Source organism: Arachis ipaensis, chromosome B10, assembly GCF_059453495.1.
Source record: "Arachis ipaensis isolate K30076 ecotype BB chromosome B10, ASM5945349v1, whole genome shotgun sequence".
NCBI classification, from domain to species: domain Eukaryota; kingdom Viridiplantae; phylum Streptophyta; class Magnoliopsida; order Fabales; family Fabaceae; genus Arachis; species Arachis ipaensis.
In genome coordinates, this window is record NC_142435.1 from 131,185,935 (window position 1) to 131,204,846 (window position 18,912).

At 34.2% G+C, this 18,912-nt stretch overlaps 1 protein-coding gene, 1 long non-coding RNA gene and 1 pseudogene across 3 annotated transcripts; 1 reads left to right on the plus strand and 2 right to left on the minus strand.

Moving 5' to 3' along the window:
* Positions 1-5,734: 5,734 nt before the first annotated feature.
* On the minus strand, positions 5,735-7,623 carry LOC148581744 (uncharacterized; annotated as a pseudogene).
* Positions 7,624-8,147: 524 nt separating this feature from the next.
* Positions 8,148-10,409, minus strand: LOC148581745 (uncharacterized). Of its 2 annotated transcripts, none has more exons than XR_015892130.1 (4): positions 10,231-10,409; positions 10,085-10,139; positions 9,868-9,996; positions 8,148-8,443 (listed from the first exon to the last, which is right to left on the minus strand). It is a non-coding gene; the product is annotated as an uncharacterized LOC148581745 (long non-coding RNA). The 2 variants fall into 2 exon arrangements; XR_015892134.1 differs by lacking the exon at positions 8,148-8,443 and adding an exon at positions 8,847-8,944 and having other exon boundaries at positions 10,231-10,406.
* Positions 10,410-12,309: 1,900 nt separating this feature from the next.
* Positions 12,310-15,146, plus strand: LOC107621084 (peroxidase 47-like). The gene is made up of 4 exons (XM_016323131.3): positions 12,310-12,558; positions 13,327-13,515; positions 13,587-13,749; positions 14,785-15,146. The coding sequence occupies exons 1-4, from the start codon at positions 12,310-12,312 to the stop codon at positions 15,144-15,146; spliced, it is 963 nt and encodes a 320-aa protein (XP_016178617.1).
* Positions 15,147-18,912: the final 3,766 nt, after the last annotated feature.

Here is an 18,912-nt window from a genome sequence, read left to right on the forward strand (position 1 = left end):
AACTTGAACAAGAAGTATATCATCATTAGATGCTTTAATGAATAAAGTAGTGTCGGTGGTACCCCTTTGAAATTCATTTGCCAACAAGAAGGCACTAAGCCTTTCATACCAAGCTCTTGGAGCTTGTCTAAGCCCATAAAGAGCCTTAGATAATTTAAAAACATGATTTGAAAACTCTTTATGTTCAAAACCGGGGGGTTGTGCCACATACACTTCTCTATCAATAAAGCCATTAAGAAAAGCACACTTAACATCCATTTGAAACATTTTGAAACCTTTATGGGCGGCATAGGCAAGAAGCAACCGAATTGCTTCCATTCTAGCTACCGGAGCAAAAGACTCATCAAAATCTATACCCTCTTCTTGATCGTAACCTTGGGCCACTAATCTAGCCTTGTTACGAACAACTTGTCCATCCTCACCAAGTTTATTTTTAAAGACCCACTTAGTATCCGTTACCTTCATACCATCCGAATAAGGTACTAATGTCCAAACCTCATTCTTGTCAAATTGAGCTAGCTCCTCTTGCATGGCCTTGACCCATGATGGATCTTCAAGAGCTTGTTTGACATTGTTGGGCTCCATTTGTGACAAGAGAGCAAAGTTGCTAGGTTCGGTTTGCCTTTTGGTGGAGGATCTTGTTGTTATACCATGAGAGGGATCACCAATGATGAAGTCATGAGGATAACCCCTCATAGACTTCCATTCTCTAGGTTTTCGGCCAGGTGTTGAACTTTGATGAACTTCTGGTGGTCTCACTGTTTCAGTTTCTCGTGTCTGCTCAGGAGATAAAATGAAAGTTTCTCCTACAATCTGACGAGATAAAATCGGGCTGACAGATTCTTCATTTTGCACAAATTTGGGATTTTCTTTACTTGTTGCAGCCTCTTCACAATCTGAATCAATATCCTTCACAATACTGGGAATTAAGTTAGAATCACAAAAAGTAACATGTATGGATTCCTCTATTGTCCTATGCTCCTTGAGATAAACTCTATAGGCCTTGCTTGTGGTGGAATATCCAACAAACATTCCTTCATATGATTTTGGATCAAACTTTCCAAGGTTTTCCTTATTATTAAGCACAAAACATTTGCATCCAAAAATATGAAAATACTTAAGATTTGGAGGGGTTCCTTTCCATAGCTCATAAGGTGTTTTCTTTAATCCTTTTCTAATGATTGTTCTATTCAAAATATAACATGCTGTGTTCACAGCCTCAACCCATAAGAATTTAGGAATTTCACTCTCACATAACATAGCCCTAGTCATTTCTTGAAGGCTTCTATTCCTTCTTTCAACCACCCCATTTTGTTGGGGGGTTCTAGGACATGAAAAATTATGAGAAATCCCTAAGTCATCACAGAATTTTTCAAAATCTTGATTTTCAAATTCTCTTCCATGATCACTTCTTAAATGGCCAATTTTCAAATCCTTTTCATTTTGAATTTTCTTACAAAGGGTGGAAAAAGCATGAAAAGCATCATTCTTATGAGCAAGGAAAAGTACCCAACCAAATCTAGAGTAATCATCTACCACCACAAGACCATAACGTTTACCTCCTAAACTTTGAGTTCTAGTAGGACCAAAAAGATCAATATGTAACATTTCCAATGGCCTTTTGGTAGAGATTCCATCTTTTGATTTAAAAGAGGATTTTACTTGTTTGCCTAATTGACAAGCGTCACAAGTAAGATCCTTATCAAACTTGATGTTTGGGATCCCTCTAACCAAATTTCTTTTGACTAGCTTAGAAATTTGATACATGCTAGCATGTCCCAACTTTCTATGCCAAAGCCATTTTTCAGATTCAAAAGATGTGAAGCATGTTACATTTTGTTCCTTTAAATCCTCAAAAGTTAATCCATACACATTGTTGCATCTTTTAGCTTCAAGAAGAACATTCCCAGTTTTTTCACACACAACTAAACAAACAGATTTTTTAAAGATAACTTCAAAACCCAAATCACAAAGTTGACTAACACTAAGCAAATTATGTTTCAAGCCATGTACAAGGAGAACATCATTTATACAAGAAGAAAAGTTTTTACCAACTTTCCCAACAGCCACAATTTTTCCTTTTGCATCATCACCGAAAGTGACAAGTCCTCCATCATAGTCATCAAGCTTTATGAAGAAATTTGCCTTTCCGGTCATATGCCTAGAGCATCCGCTGTCCATATACCACACATTTTCCTTCCTTTTGGATGCTAGGCACACCTACAAAACAATGCTTAAGTAACCTTAGGTATCCAAATCTTTTTGGATCCTTTTACGTTAAACCATCTTCTATGTCCTAAGCCATTGTAATCAAAAACAATTTTATAAACTTTGTCACCAACCATTCTTTCACCGAAAAAGCATTGAATGGGAAAGTGTCCATTCCGATTGCATAATCTACAAAACCTTGGAGTTGCCTTTTTGTTAAAGTAGGTGGGATCTTGAAATCTTGTGTCATTAGAAGATGAAGCAATATTTTCAAAGTGTGAATTTTCAGATTTATGAAACCCCAACCCAGCCTTATCATAAAGAGGTTTTTGACTAGCCAAGATGTGATTTAAACTTTCAGAACTTTGTGTAAATTTGGCCAAGTCTTCCTCAAGTCTTTTAACCTTTTTAAGCAACTCTTCATTTTGTTTAAAACAGTCCACATATGCAAGAACACAATGGTTACTTTCACAGCTCCTAACTTGGGCTCTTAACTGCTTATTTTCTTCAACAAGATCACAAGCAGTTTCGGCCTCTCTCACTTTTTCTTTTAGAAAACTGTTTTCGGCCTTAAGAATGGTAATTTGCTGTTCAAGTTCTTGATTTTCCAGCAGAAAACGTCTTATTTTTTCAGAAAGGTGGTCTATCATAAGATGGAGATCTTCAGTATTAGGGTTATGAAAGACTACCTGATCTATGTGGTCTGCCATGAGACATGTTTGTGACTTGGTCTCGGTTTCTTCATCATCATCATCAGAGTCATTCTCCAAGTCTTCCCATGTGGCCATCAGTCCTTTCTTCTTTCCTCTTTTCGGCTTTTCCTCCTTTTTCAGCTTGGGACAATCAGATTTGAAATGCCCCATTTCCTTGCAATTGTAACAAATTACTTTGCTCAAGTCTTTCTTCATCCTCCTTGAGCTGCTGCCTTTGCCTTTGAGCTTTGCCATTTTTCTGAATTTTTTTGCAAATAAAACAAACTCATTTTCAGAAGAGTTATCACTGGATTCATCATCCAGAGGGTTAGTCACAGAAGAAAATGCAATTCCTTTCTTTTTTGTATCTTTTTTCAAATAGGTATTTTCAAAAGCAAGAAGATTTCCTCTCAAATCATCAAGTGTCATGGAGTCTAAGCTACTGCTCTCAGAAATAATTAAAGCCTTAGTTTTCCACTCTTTTGTGAGACATCTCAACACTCTTCTCACTAGCACAGAATCAGAATGTGTAATTCCCAGAGCATCTAAGCCAACAATGATAGCATTGAACCGTTCGAACAGTTCATCAATGGACTCTCCTTCCTTCATTGCAAACATTTCATATTCTCTATTTAGCATATCTGTCCGAGTCTTCTTGACAATGGTGGTTCCTTCATGGGTGATTTGCAATTTGTCCCAGATTTCCTTTGCCGTTGTGCATCTTGATACCCGTCGGTACTCCTCGAAGCTGATAGCACAATTGAGCAGATTTATTGCCTTGGCATTTAACTCCACCTTCTTCCTATCTTCCTCGGTCCATCTTGCTTCTGGTTTGAGAGAAACAACTCCTTCTGCACTTGTGATAGTTGGAAATTGAGGCCCTTCGAGAATAATCTTCCAAAGTCTGTAATCCACTGCTTGTACGAATATCTTCATCCTCTCCTTCCAATAGGTATAGTTTTTCCCATTGAAAAGAGGAGGTCTGTTGCTTGATTGACCTTCAGTTAGATTATAGGACACCACATTTGCGCCACTGTTTTCTGCCATGAGAATCTTTACTCCAAGCTGCAAAGCTTGATCTCTTTGAGACTAAGCTCTGATACCAATTGATGGTTTCAGTGGCTAAGAGAAGGGGGGATTGAATCTTAGCCCCCTTTTTACGTTGCTAACACTTGCTGAACTCAGAGGAGACTTTTCTGTTTTTGCTCGTCACTAGACACGAGCAATTTTGTTTTGTCTCGTCTCTAGCCACGAGACTTTTCTTTTTGTCTCGTCACTTGGCATGAGATAATATTAGTTTTTTCTCCTGTGCAGTAGAAATAGAAATGCAGGAGAGAAGAGTTGAAGATTACACCCAGATATATCCTGGTTCAGCTGCTAAGTGCAGTGCAGCCTACATCCAGTCTCCATCACAAACATGATGGAATTTCACTATAATCAATCTGATTACAACTTGTAAAGTGCTAACCCAACTTACAAGGGGATTCCACAGAATCATGAAACACAACATAGATGAACAAAGGAACTCTAAGACATCTATGGCTTTTTCTTTTAATTTTGCACTCTCTGCCTTTTTCCGCTCTATGGCTTTTTCATTACAAACCTCACTGTTTGCCTTTTACCATGAGACTCAAGACATGACAAAATTAAATAGAAAAATACAAAACAGAATACTTTGAAGGAGAAGAGAAAACTGTTAGCTCAGGTAGCTCTGAGAACACTGTGCCTTGCACTCTCAAATTTTCTCCTTGCTTCAAACAGTGGCTGTCCACCCTTAATATAGAAGAGGGGAGCCTCCACTTATTGAAGCCAAAACCGAACCAACTTCTTCCTCCTTCAACAAAACCGGTTCGGCCACAAAGAGAGAGAAGAGATAACCATGCATTAACCAACATGCAATTACCTCTAGTCCTTTCTTGATCATCACCCTTCATCAATCCGAGCTCTCCATCCTTGGCTTGCTCTCCAAGATGGAATTCTGGCCCTTGATGCTTCATGATGATGATGACTTCATCTGCTTCAATCTCTGCCTTCAACCATCACTTCGCCACTCTAGCTACTCCCTGTGGTGGTTGAGCAGAATCAAAGACAAGCCATGCTTCAAGAATCTCCCTTGCTGGCCGAGATCTTCTTCTTCCTTTTTGAGCATGCAAAGCTCAAGATAACCTCACCAAATCTGACCACATTTGGTAAGTATCTTAGCCACAGCTCATTTTTATTTTAGTATGTTTTCTTGCCATCATTAGCTTGATGGTCTTGATGCATGCAACTTCATTTCGGTAGCTCCATGTAGCTTCCATGGCTTTCTTTGTTTTCTGGATATTGACCGAAAAGAAGAGAGAGATGAGAGAAAATAAACAGCTTGAAGCAAAAGCAATTCAATTGTAATAAACCAATTAGTTGGTGAAAGTTGCTTTTACTTCCCTAGCTTAGAGTGGCGTGTAGTCATTACACCCATCAATCAATTCAGATGAACTTTTCTCTCTCATGTTCCCCATGCATTAATTAACAATGTAATAGATTTTGAAATCCATCACATGGTTAAGACTTGGTTCCGTTGGAAGCACTTTGCTTTCACTTTTCTTTGGTTTCGGACCAAGGTAGAAACCATTCATCACTTAATAGAATTTGGGCTTGTAACATTAAAATTAAAACTGGCCCATTTGGTTAACATTTGCTTTCCTGATGAGTTGTGTAGCGGATCAAGCATAGGAAGCATTTATCAAAACTAGATATGGGCTTATAATAACATTGAATTTGGCCCAATAATTAATTCAGCCATTTGATAGGAAACATATAGCTCGGCTGATTTTTAATTTGGGCTTGCAACAATTTTATTTTCCGGCCCAATAGAAAAATTCTGCACAGCAAAATTGACTTAATTAACACATGATTAGATTAATAATTTTGTTGTTAATAATGTTTGATCATCATCAATTTAGTTTAGAGTTTTCCAAACTCATCACCGCATACTCCCATCCTTCTTCTTTACCAGTAACACTGGCGCTCCCCACGGAGAAACACTTGGTCGGATAAAATGCTTACCCAACAGATCTTCCAGCTGAGCTTTCAGTTCAGCCATTTCTAAAGGCGACATCCTATAAGGAGTAATTGAAATTGGACCGGATCTAGGTACCAACTCAATTGCAAATTCAACCTCTCGGTTAGGTGGGAATTCATTAATATCATCCGAAACCACATCTGGAAATTCACATACAACCAGAATTTGCTCTAAAATCTGATCATCACCTGATACTCCCGCAGTTAATAACATAATACCCTGACATTCGGTTCCAAAACAGTTTACTATCATAGAGTTCAAATAGTAACTATTCACCACAACCGGTGCTTCTGACCCTTCTGGCATAAACTGTACTGACTTCTCAGAACAATCAAGCAAAACATGATTCTTGGATAACCAATCCAATCCCAAAATGAGATCAAGACTAGTCATAGGCAAACAAATCAAATCATGCACAAATTCACGCTGTTGTACTCGAAAGGGAACTTGTGGACATCCTATCCTAGTCACCATAGCTTCATGAGTAGCATTATATACTTTCAAATCATAACCTAAAACCACCATTCTCAATCCTAATTCATAGGCCTTTTCAAATGTAATAAATGAATGACTTGCACCTGAATCAAATAAAGCATTTAAGATTTTACCAGCCATTTCACAATTACCTCTAATAAGTGTCTCAGATCCCTCAGCACCAATGGTAGAAGTAGTGTATACTCTCCCCGGCTGTTGCACCCTACCAGTCTCATACTTCTTCTTCTCAGGGCAATTACTGGCTATATGCCCGGGCTGTCCACAGGAATAGCACACTCCAAGTCCTAATCTACACGGAACTCCAGGATGATATTTTCCACACTTCTGACAATTCAGATCCTGCTGTGGCTGCTTCCCAAACCTTTTTCCTTGATTAGCAGTAATATTCGGCCTTCTATAATTACCCTGACCCTGAGTCTGCTGCGGAACAAAGCCTCCACGCTTGAAATTCCTACCTCTCGGAGCAAAGTTCCTCCCTGAAGGCCTCTGAAAAGGCATCCTCAAACTCCCTTTCTCTGCTGCCGCCTTCCTCACACAATCCTCAGCCACCCTACTCTTATTCACCAATTCAGAAAACACCCTGATCTCCATTGGGGCAACGAAGCTCAGAATATCGCTCCGAAGACCTCCCTCATATTTAATACACTTCTATTCAGCAAAATCTTCAGGTGCACCTTGACAGATACGAGAAAAGCGACATAACTTCTCAAATTTACTGGTATACTCAGCAACAGTCATTTGTCCCTGCTTTAACTGCATTAATTCAAGTTCCTTGGCATTTCTAGCTGAATTAGGAAAGTATTTCTTATAGAACTCTGTCCGGAAAACCTCCCAAGGAATCGCAGCACCATCAGGCTGCAGGATACGTCGTGTTCCCTGCCACCAATACTGAGCTTCACCTTGCAACTGATAAGTTCCAAATTCAACCCATTGCTCTTCAGGAACCTGTTGTGCCTGTAACGCCCTTTCCATAGCCTGAATCCAATTATCTGCATCAGTGGGATTTGAGGTTCCCCTAAAAGTCGGAGGGCAAACTTTCAGAAATGTAGCAAGTGTCATAGGACCGTCCTCATCATTATTGTTCCCATGATTACCCTGATTTATCTGATTACCCAGTGCCTCAGCTGTTGCCTGCATAGCTGCAGCCATATTTCCCAAGGCAGCCATAAAGTCTACTGGATCAGTTCCTGTGGGTACAGGAGTAACGGTGCCTGTCCTACCTCTACCTCGCCCGCGACCGCGTCCGCAAGTCGACATCTGGTCCCTATACACACCAAACAAGTGATATTAAGTTGATCAGTCTCAATATCGCAGGTCTAATGCTTTAAGTTCCAAATGCATGCTCACAAACGTTTATGCCATATATATCAATCAGATATCCAAATAGCACATACACACATATACAGAGAATGCACAGAAGCACAATCAGTCCGTCTTTCAGGCTCTATAGGAACGAACTGCTCTGATACCATAATGTAACACCCTACCACACTAAGCTTTACGCTTAAGTTGTAAAACGAATGTGGTGTGGTATTACAACCTCTAAAATAAAATGAGTACATATAATAGCAGAAGAATTATAATATGCTAGGAGCCTTGAAGAAAAGGGGAAAATAAAAATTGCACAATAAAGGCGCAACGCTCAAGGAACGAGTTAACTTACGTGCTAAGAAAACCATAACTATCAAACATAAGCTAACAGAAGTGGGAATAGAGTGCCAAAGATACAAAATATCAAGCTCCTAACTCAGCCTGCGAAGTCAAGACTGGCCGGAGAATATTTACACATATATACATACATATCCAAAACCCAAAAGTACATATACACAATCCTGCCTCTCCATAAACCTCTAAGAGGATAAAAAAGAATAAGTCATGCGGAGAGAAAACTAAGTACATATATATACATCATAGCATAACAAAATATCCCAGTAACCACTCCGCTTCAAGAGTCCAGACGCCTAACGAGATGCCTCTCGACCTGCATCTGAAAAATAACAACATAGTATGGAATGAGAACCGGAGGTTCTCAGTATGATAAAGGTGCCACACACATAATATATAAGGTCCTGGGAATGCCAGAGGCAATCCTAGAACACCGACACTCAGATTATAGAGCTTAAAGTATTAAACAGAAGCCATAAAAGGTAGTTTCCTAAAAATATTTAATTATAACTTAACTTAACTTTAAATCTAAGTCCTATACTGCCATTCCTCCATACCTCCAACTCCATCATGCATTTTCATAGACAAATAGACAGATAAAGGCAAACACAAGAAGGTTACAACTACTGCAGGTAACAAATACACATTTAGCATGGCAAATACAGGTAGGCACACCCAATTAGAGCACAAGCAAGAAATTCAAGTAATATGCATATGATGCATACCTGTCCTATGGCTGATGAGGCTCATCTGTCGGTTATCCAGCCAACCCGACAAGTCTGAATTGTCCTTAGACTGTCCCCCGACGTGCATCCCCAAGAGTCTATGCATAGATTTTTCTCAAAGAATCAATATTGCTCAATGGGGGTAACATTCCCGGGAATTTATATAGTGCCCGGTCACACTTACGTCGTAGGGTCAACAGAGTATCGAGTTTTCAACCTGGTACACGTGGTGGCAAGCCACGGCACTTAATCCAGGGAATCTCGTATCTCAGATTATTCAAATTCATAAGCCATATAAATAATTCAATTATAATTCATCAACATCAACATCATTCTCAATCACATTTCATTCATCATCATACATCAATCATATTCAATCCTTATCCTTCATTATCACACCTCCCATTCCGTCCATCAATAGTTCCAATTCAAAACATAATTCATTCTTTTCTAAATGAATCAAACTTAAAACATGCTCATTTTCTTAATAACTCAAAATCAAACCATATAACCTTTGAATATAAATCTTTTTAAATAATCATATAAACAAAATCTCTAATTTTTTTTATAAAATTTCAGCAGCATCTCCTCTAAAACTCGGACTTTGCCACCCTTTTCGGGTCCAAACCTGCTTTCTTTTCAATTCAACATACCCTTCCTCATCATCATAACAGTCACCACAATAAATCTACTTCAGATTAACAATTATATTCATACAATATTCAAATCCAACAACCAAAATTCAACTAAGGATCATAGTTCACTAATCCTAGGCTTCTAACACAAAATATCTCAAATCAATAATTCACCAAATCATTAGCACTAAACCAACCATGTTCATCAACAATAACATTCACCATCCAAGATTAATAACTAATTATCCAATAAACTTCAACCAAATATATTCATCGACAAATTACTAAACATTAAACATACACCTGCATTCCAACTTATCCTATGGCCGTCTAGCCTAAGTTTTCACAGAACATTATATATTAAATGCAAGAAACATAAACCATACCTTAGCCGATTTCCACGTAACGACCAAAGCTATTTATTCAAAACCAAGACAACCCCTCAAAACTCAACTAATCTGCTTCCTCCAAGTTCCAGTATTCACAATTTCAAGCTCCAATTATTTATTTTCAACCTAATACACATTCATAATACATATATACCCAATTTAATACTCAAAGCTCAAATTTAATGAAAATAAAATAGAATTATCGTATCCTCACCTTACCCAAGCTTCACATAAGCAAGAGTGAACGTTTTTCTCAAGCTAATTGGATCCTAAAACATCAGAAATCAAAGAAATTCAATATTCCCACTTAAAATTCAAAAATTGGGGGAAGATGAAGCTGAGAGTGATTAAATAAGTTACCTATGAAATTGTTCTGGTAGAAATGTAGAGCTCGACGCGGTGAATGCGTGGCCGCAAACGGTGCGGCGATTGGAGCTCGGACGGAGAAGTTACGGGGATCGGAAATTAACGTGAGGGTTACGGGAATGTTTCTCGTTTCTCTTCTCCCTGGAAGCTGAAAGCTTCGTTGCTGCAGTAATGAGGGAGAAGACAAAGCTGGGTTCATTTAATAGGGCTGGTCCGGTTGAACCGACAGCCCAGTTCGGGTCCGGTTCAACTGGTTCGGTCCTTTCGATCCAATTTTGGACCGTTTTCTTCAAAATTAGTGTCAAAATTCTCGTTTTGATGAGCTCTACCCTATTTTGATATAATATTTACATTTCTAATCCTCCTTATTAAAAACTAATTTATTAACTAATTTAACCGGGGTTTACATTGTACATCTTGTAACCTTACCTTGGATTTGCACAATTGTTGTATCAAGTCTATGATTTTTCTTTATTTTTTGTATCCATTAGTTCTTTGATTCAAAGAATCTTAAAATTTGTGATGAAATATGAGGGGGTTTCCTATAGTGAATGCAAGCAGGCTTATGTCAATAAAGAGGAGGCACATCAGTGTTGTGCTTAGCATGTATTTTTGTATTCATTTTTGTTGAATTTGTGGAGATCCATTTTTAGTGTTAAATTTTGTTGTTTCCACTGAGACATTATTTGGCAAAATTTATGGATTATGAGCTGGATGTACAGAACTTGGGATAACATGTAATTTGATGATCTTGGAATGTAAGAACAAATCCATTGATGCTTTAATAAGTGTGAAACTAAAACAATAATTGTGACTTTTAGCGCAAATGATTTTTATGATGTTTACACATAATAGAAGTGATAATCTTTTTTAAATTTGTCGTATGTTCTTGTTTTTAAATGCGACATGCATATGTTTGAATGACAATGACACTTGACACAATTGTTGGCCAATGATTTGAAGATGGGACCATCTTGGAATTTACATCTCTATTCTGGTTGGATAATGGCACTTAAAGTTCAAATAAAATTTGAGAAAATGTTAAGTGATATATATATATATATATATATATATTTTATATTTGCTTTGTATTGGAGTTAACATTAATCAGTTCTTCATTTTTCTTTTATTACCATCGCAATTTAGACACCTTGAAAAAATGCCAAAAAATTATACCATAAACTTATGAGTAGATATCTAACCCTTGAATCATAATAATATATGGTGAATAATATTTATACCAAATTTTATGGAAATAGACATTAATAAGCATATAATAAAAAATTCTTGTTTTATTTATATTTTGAATATATATATTATATTAATTATCATGCATATATCTTGAATAAATTACGTTATTTGATCCTTACTCATATATATAAACTAGATTCTAATTCAAAGTTATGAATAACCACTATACTAACTCACACAATAACAGTAATTATAACGAAATAACCAATTTTCAAAATAAATTTTATTATAATTAAATAATTATAAAATTATTTACTTACATCAAAATTAAACTCAATAAAATTATACATAGGTGAACACCCTTATTACGTGTCAACTTACATGCAAATCCAATCACCATGCATCCATATATAGCATTCATATTGACCAATATGATTACGTAGGATTCAAGAAATTTAGAAAACAAAAGTAAACGATAAACCACTATCCAGATATTTAATTTTTTTATCCTTTCAATCTTATCTTAATCTAATTTTGTGCTTATTTTGTATATTTTCAATCATTATATATAGCACACATATACATATTGCAGTTTCCCCATTCTACAATGAATGTATTGTTCTGCCAGCTTTTTCCCACTAAGTAAAGTGTGTTCTATAATTTAGTGCTACACACATATATATATTTATATATCGGTGAATTATATGGTAAAGATGTAAGTTTACAGATGTTTTCTTTAATAGGATGAAAGATATATTGATAAAGGTAGTACCTACATTTTGAATAACAATAAAATAATACAAAATAACTATAAAAAGAATTTATATTTTCTCTCTATACCACTTCAATCTGTATAGTAGTTGTGTTGTATCATTGATTAATATGGTGTACAAAAGGCCATTGAAGTGTTTGAAGATAGTGATGGCTAATTTGGTGACAGTGTTTGTTGTGATGGGAATTATAGTGAGTGGTTTCAGAATTGGAGCAGATGGTTTGAACATGAACTACTATTTGTTTAGTTGCCCTTTTGTTGAATCTGTTGTTAAGGACATTGTCAATAGGGCATTGGAAGATGATCCTTCACTTGCTGCTCCTCTTCTTAGAATGCACTTCCATGATTGTTTCATTCAGGTTCTTAATTTCATTTATATTTTAATCAAGTTTTTGGTAATTAATAATGATCGTGTTGTTGTATGGCGAAAATATTCAGATGAGTAGGTGTCAGTATCATGTTCGGAGATTTTGTTTTGGAGTTTCTGTGAATAATATATTAAATGAGAATGAAATACTTGCATGTTTTTAAAACATATTTAATGTGCGTTTTATTTTAAAAGTATTTATAATTTTTTATTTTTTTAATGTTGAAAAATAACGTTAATAACTTAGTAATTATAAATAATTTTGGAATAAATATCAAATGTGTTGTAAAAATTAGAAATATTTCCTTCTCAATATCAATATAAATTATGGTTTTTTGAGGGGGCTTTTTACTCCAAAACAAACATGCTTCTTTTTTTGTGAGTGTAAGTGATCAATAAATTATATATTTAAAAAAAAAACGAACATATGTTATCATTTTAATTGAGAAACTTAATATACTAACATGTTTTAATTTTCTTTGAGAATTGAATGGAATGAGTGAACAAGAAGTTGAATGTTCTAAAACAATGAAAGACAGAGTGCAGAAATAAAAAAAGTACTGATAACTGATAAGAATAGAGGTAGTTATATACATAATGCACAAAAAAAGTGTCATTCTTATTAATTGGTATAGTAAATAAGTAACTCACTAAAAAAATGTCATGCATGTTATATCCATTTTTCCGCCATAAAATTGAGCATATATTGCAGATTATAAATATTCTAACAAATATGTATGGTTGTGTGATCTGCTACTAGGGATGTGATGGATCAATTTTGATTGATTCCACAGAGGGTAACAAGGCAGAAAAGGATTCACCAGAAAATTTGAGTTTGAGAGGCCATGAAATCATAGATGACATCAAAGAAGAGCTTGAAAGACAATGCCCTGGAGTAGTTTCATGTGCTGATATTCTTGCTTTAGCTGCTAGAGGTGCAGTTTTTTTTGTAAGATCAACCTACTTATATATTTTTCTACTTACCATTAATTTTATACTAATGAATGGCACAATGAGCAGGCAGGGGGGCCAGTTTATGATATACCAAAGGGAAGAAAAGATGGAACAAGGTCCAAAATTGAGGATACCATGAATCTACCATCTCCCAACTTCAATGCTTCTCATCTCATCAAGATGTTTGGCCAACATGGCTTTTCAGCACAAGAGATGGTGGCTCTCTCTGGTAATTAATATACATATATGTCCCTATCAGTGGTGGAGCTTAGTTCAGACAAGGGGTGGCCATGGCCCCCCCAAATTTTTTATAAAAAATTTAGTAGTATTTTTTCAAAAGATAAAAAATAGTTCACTTGACTTAAATACTTTACTATGATTTAAAGTATCTAATAAGTTCAATAAACAACACTCTCTCTATCTTTAGGTTCAAATATAAAAAATTAGATATCTTTTATTTATTTAATTTAATATTATTTTATATTTTACTATTTATTTAATTTAATTTTTTATATGATAAAAAATAATAGAATATTCAATAAGTATTAATATTATTGAATTTGTATAAATTGATAAAAAAATTCAATAAATATTATAAATTTTAATATTTATCCTTCTAACTTCTTCTTTATATATTTTACAGGATATATATTCAAATTTTTATATAAAATAATAATGAAAAATCAAAGAATTGATACATTTTTTAAGAGGAAGGCTAATATTTAAGAAGGAGAACATATAACTTTTACAATATCAACACATGTAGATAGTTCTTCTACTTTAATGAATCACGAAAAAAGTGAGATATAACCTTCAAAAGTTCAAAAAGTTATATCTGTTGACTTTAACTTTAACTTTTTGGAACGAAATCTTGAAAAAAGGCTTTAAATTTGACAGTATCACCCAAATCAAAGAGATGAGATTAGACGAGCTTATCTTAAATGAGATCTATATAAAAAAATATTTTGACAATTATTTTCTATTTGGCCCCCCCAAAATTTTGTTTCAAGTTCCGCCACTGGTCCCTATGCTTCTATTTCTATCTATACATGCTTGTTGACGAATAATGAATATCATAATTAAGTGAAACTTTTTGACAAAGGCTTCTAAATTCATAATTACTAGCTTTCACTGTGTCATTCTTCTGTTAAAAAATGCCTATATACTAAACTATAAATGCATATAATTTTCAAATACAATAGTTGATAGAGATTATGCAACAAGGAAACATTTTTAATGCTGTTTTGTGGTTTTGAATTTTTAGGGGATCATACAATAGGAGTAGCTAGGTGTTCTTCTTTCAAGAACAGGCTGACAAAAGTGGATCCAAATTTGAACTCAGAATTTGCAAAGACACTGTTCAGAACATGCAGTGATGGTGACAATGCTGAGCAGCCCTTCGACGAAACATGGGATGATTTCGACAACTTATACATCGACGCTTTGGTCTCTAACAACGGGGTTCTCGCATCTGATAAAACATTGTTCACTAGTCTAAGAACTAGGAATTTTGTCAACTCTTATGCACAGAACCAAGCCTTGTTCTTCTTGGATTTCCAACAAGCCATAGTCAAAATGAGCTTGCTTGATATTAAAGAAGGTTCCAAGGGTCATGAAATAAACTGAATTGGAGGATCTAGCTATGCCTTATTATATGATCCATGTATTTATATGTCTATGGTTTGATAAATATTACATTTGCAATGATGAATATAATTGACAATTATTAATATAGAATTCAATAATTTCTCCAGAAATTTTGTAATTTCATTAAAGTTGAATATGATACATTTGAATAGTACATTGTTCCACCAAGATTGATATAGACTATATGGATACTTGGCCTATGTAGGTTATGCCTCCTTAAAAAACCCCTATGAACCAAACCTCTGGAGCTTAGGAAAAAATCCAATAGAGGAAAAAGAGTACATCAACCATGCATAATTTAAGGAATAATAAAAAAAGAGCTCAAGAATTTTTATAACCTCGTACAATTAAGCTCTAGAATAAAGAACACCCTTGGAGTCTGCAAGAAGAAGGTGTGTGAGTTCCGGCGGAGGCCTATTCATAAGAGAAAACGCATAACTCGAAGAAGAGCCAATCTTTGCCAAAAAATCAGCACACGAATTTGCTTCTCTCATGACATGGTAGATAGTGACATCCCACTCAAGAAGCATGAACTGATGAATTTCTTCCACAATGTCTGCGAATTCCGGGAAGTCTCCGGCATCGTCATGAATAATCTCAAGAGCCACCATGCAATCACTTTCACATTCCACCTTTCTGTACCCAAACTGCCACGCCAACCACAAACCATGGCGAATAGCTACTAGTTCCGCTGCAACGCTGCTGGCGAAACCAATATGACTGACGAATCCGGCAATGCAGTTGCCATCTTGATCTCTAAGCAAGCCACCACATCCGGCTCTTCCTGGATTTTCTCTTGAACTTCCATCCACGTTGAGTTTGATAGTCCCTTCAGAAGGTGGAACCCAGCGAACTAGCATCCTTTGCATACAAACACAATAACTGTCAAACCAAACACAACTATATCTGATCTTCATTGCAATATTCAAAGATGCTATCAAGAGATGTTTACTTAGCTTAGACTTCGTTAATGTGATGCGATGTGATAAACAAAACTTGAATTAGAACTCTGAATCGGTTGATAGTGTATGTATGCGAATGAAAGTTCTGTTCTGTTCTTTAATTCAACAAGTTCTTGTATATAAAAATTATAGAGTGTGACCAAGTTTTTTTTAAGAGAAAGTATCTAATAATGTATTGATTTTTAATTTACGAATTTTAACAACCTGCAACCTTAATGATTTTCAATTTTTCATATTCTGAAAGCAAGATTCGGATAAAATATTTTTCATTTTGAAATTTCTGGTATTTTCAAAATTTGATCTAGATATAATATCTATCCAAATATACTAAAACATTAATATATCAATATTTTTAACTAACATATATTTTGAAGTTGCTACAAAAATAAAATTAACAATAATTTAAGTCAATAATATAAGTGTCATGAAACATTAAAATAACTTTTTTGGTATCATAAATTCATTAAAAATATTATAATATATTGTTTTAAGTGAATAAAATAGGCTAGAATCTAATAATTATTTAAAATATTGTTACTTATCATCATCTATATACATACATAAAACGTCACCTCTTATAAAAACTGAATCTAACAAAAGGAAAATTTAGTAATGATTTCGTTAGAGACTCCAAAAATATTTCCAGAGAGAATCTCGTCAAGAAAATTTTATTTTATACTCAATTTAGATTCAATCTATTTTTATTAGGAGTAAGATGTAATTTACTCAGGTAGTTCAAACTAACTTTATCCAATTTTTTTATTGAAATCATTTAGTTTTAACTTTTAACTATGACTGGATTTAATTGAAATTTTTATTGTTTCAGTTGTGGATTAGATTAAATTTTAACATTCTTTTTATCTGAATTAAAAAAAAATCCGTTCTTAATTTTTTTAATTTAAAGATTAATAAGTTATTGGCTCATTGAAAATATAAAAATGTTTCTCACTTTTTAAAATATGAGACATCTAAGGCTTAGTTTGGTAAAACTTTTATTTTTCAAAAGTAGTTTATAAAAGTTAACTTTTAAAATATTGCTTTTTAAAAGTTGTAGTATTTATATTTGGTAAATTACATTAAAAATAGCTTTCACTAAATACAAGCAACATCAATTGCCTTTGGTAAAATAACTTTTAAAATTTAAAAATACTATAATAGACATAAATATAAGTATTAAATTTGAAAAGGTTATATTAGACTTTTAAATTTTGAAAGGTACAAGTCAACTTTGAAGAGCTATATCTTAGGTGCTTTCAAAAGTATTCCAATATTTTAAAAGTTACAAACACAAACACATGGTCTTTTTAATTTACCAAACACAAAATGAAGAACTTGAATTTTTAAAAAATACAAACACTTTTTCAAAAAATTTTACCAAATCAAGCCTTAGTCTTTCTATCTAATAAATAAGTTTATGTAGATAAGTTTCTGACTTAAATGTTGTAATTTAGAGAGTAAAAAATATTTTTATATTTTTAATTTATCAAAAATTTATTTGTCTTTGAATTAAAAAACCTGAAATTAATTGTTTATTTTTTAAATCATACTTCTTCTGGAAACAAATGTTTTGGGCTTAGTTATAGGCTTTGAACTCAGGCCTAGATATCTCAGATTACTCCAAACTCCAAAGTTTTCTCAAAGGAAAAGAAATACGATGACGAGAGAAAGGTCTTCGTCCAAATGAACTTAGTTGGCACCGAATTCGATGGTCCCAAAACGTTTAGATCATTAAATAGTCTCATAATAAAATATGTTCTTAAAATCTTTTTAACAACTGCTACATAGTCCTTTAACTAATTTTAATTACAAATTAATTCCATATATTTTATTTAATTATAAAAACAGTTTTTTATTTTATAAATTATTATTTTATCAATCATCTATTATGTTTATTAACAATAAAAAAAACAATAACGAATTAGATCTTCCATTGATCGTAATAAACCTCTTGGCCATTCCAATGGATTAAAAGTTTATATTTGATCCGTAACGTTCGTGATCAACAATAAAATCGTGTTTCCTTAAAAACCAATCGATTGGAATTTCAAAACAATCGATTGAATTATAACTTAATCGATTGGATTACAGTTTATCACAAAACAATCGATTGAAAATTGTAAGGCAACATGGTTTTCGCATAAATCAATCGATTGGTTATATGACCCAATCGATTGAACGATGAATAAAAAGTGGATTTTTGTAATTCAATCGATTGTTTATACTCTCCAATCGATTGAATACTTGAAAACAACTTGAGGTCTCACCAAAACAATCGATTGGTTGTGTATGTGAATTCCAATTCAATCGATTGGAAAGCATTGTAAGTGATTTTTTTTTTCTGAATTCAATCGATTGTTAATATATTCCAATCGATTGAAATTTGAAATGCCTATCTACTAAACAAGAAAACCATGCGTATTCACACCCAGTCTCTCCCGTTTTTTAAAACGATAGGCATTTCAAATTTCAATGGATTTGAATATATTAACAATCGATTAAATTTAGAAAAAAAATCATTTACAACGCTTTCCAATCGATTGAATTGGAATTCACATACACAACCAATCGATTGAATTTGGCACATCCATATTATTTTGGTGAATCCAATCGATTGAGTAACAAAACCAATCGATTGTTTTGGTGAGACCTCAGGTTGTTTTCAAGCATTCAATCGATTGAATTACAAAAATTCACTTTTTATTCATCGTTCAATCGATTGGGTCATATAACCAATCGATTGATTTATGCGAAAACCATGCTACCTTACAATTTTCAATCGATTG

Coding starts and splice junctions, on each gene's coding strand:
- LOC107621084 (XM_016323131.3), top strand. CDS start 12,310: ATGGTGTACAAAAGGCCATTGAAGTGTTTGAAGATAGTGATGGCTAAT. Junction 12,559..13,326: donor TCCATGATTGTTTCATTCAG/GTTCTTAATTTC, acceptor ATCTGCTACTAG/GGATGTGATGGATCAATTTT. Junction 13,750..14,784: donor AGAGATGGTGGCTCTCTCTG/GTAATTAATATA, acceptor TTGAATTTTTAG/GGGATCATACAATAGGAGTA.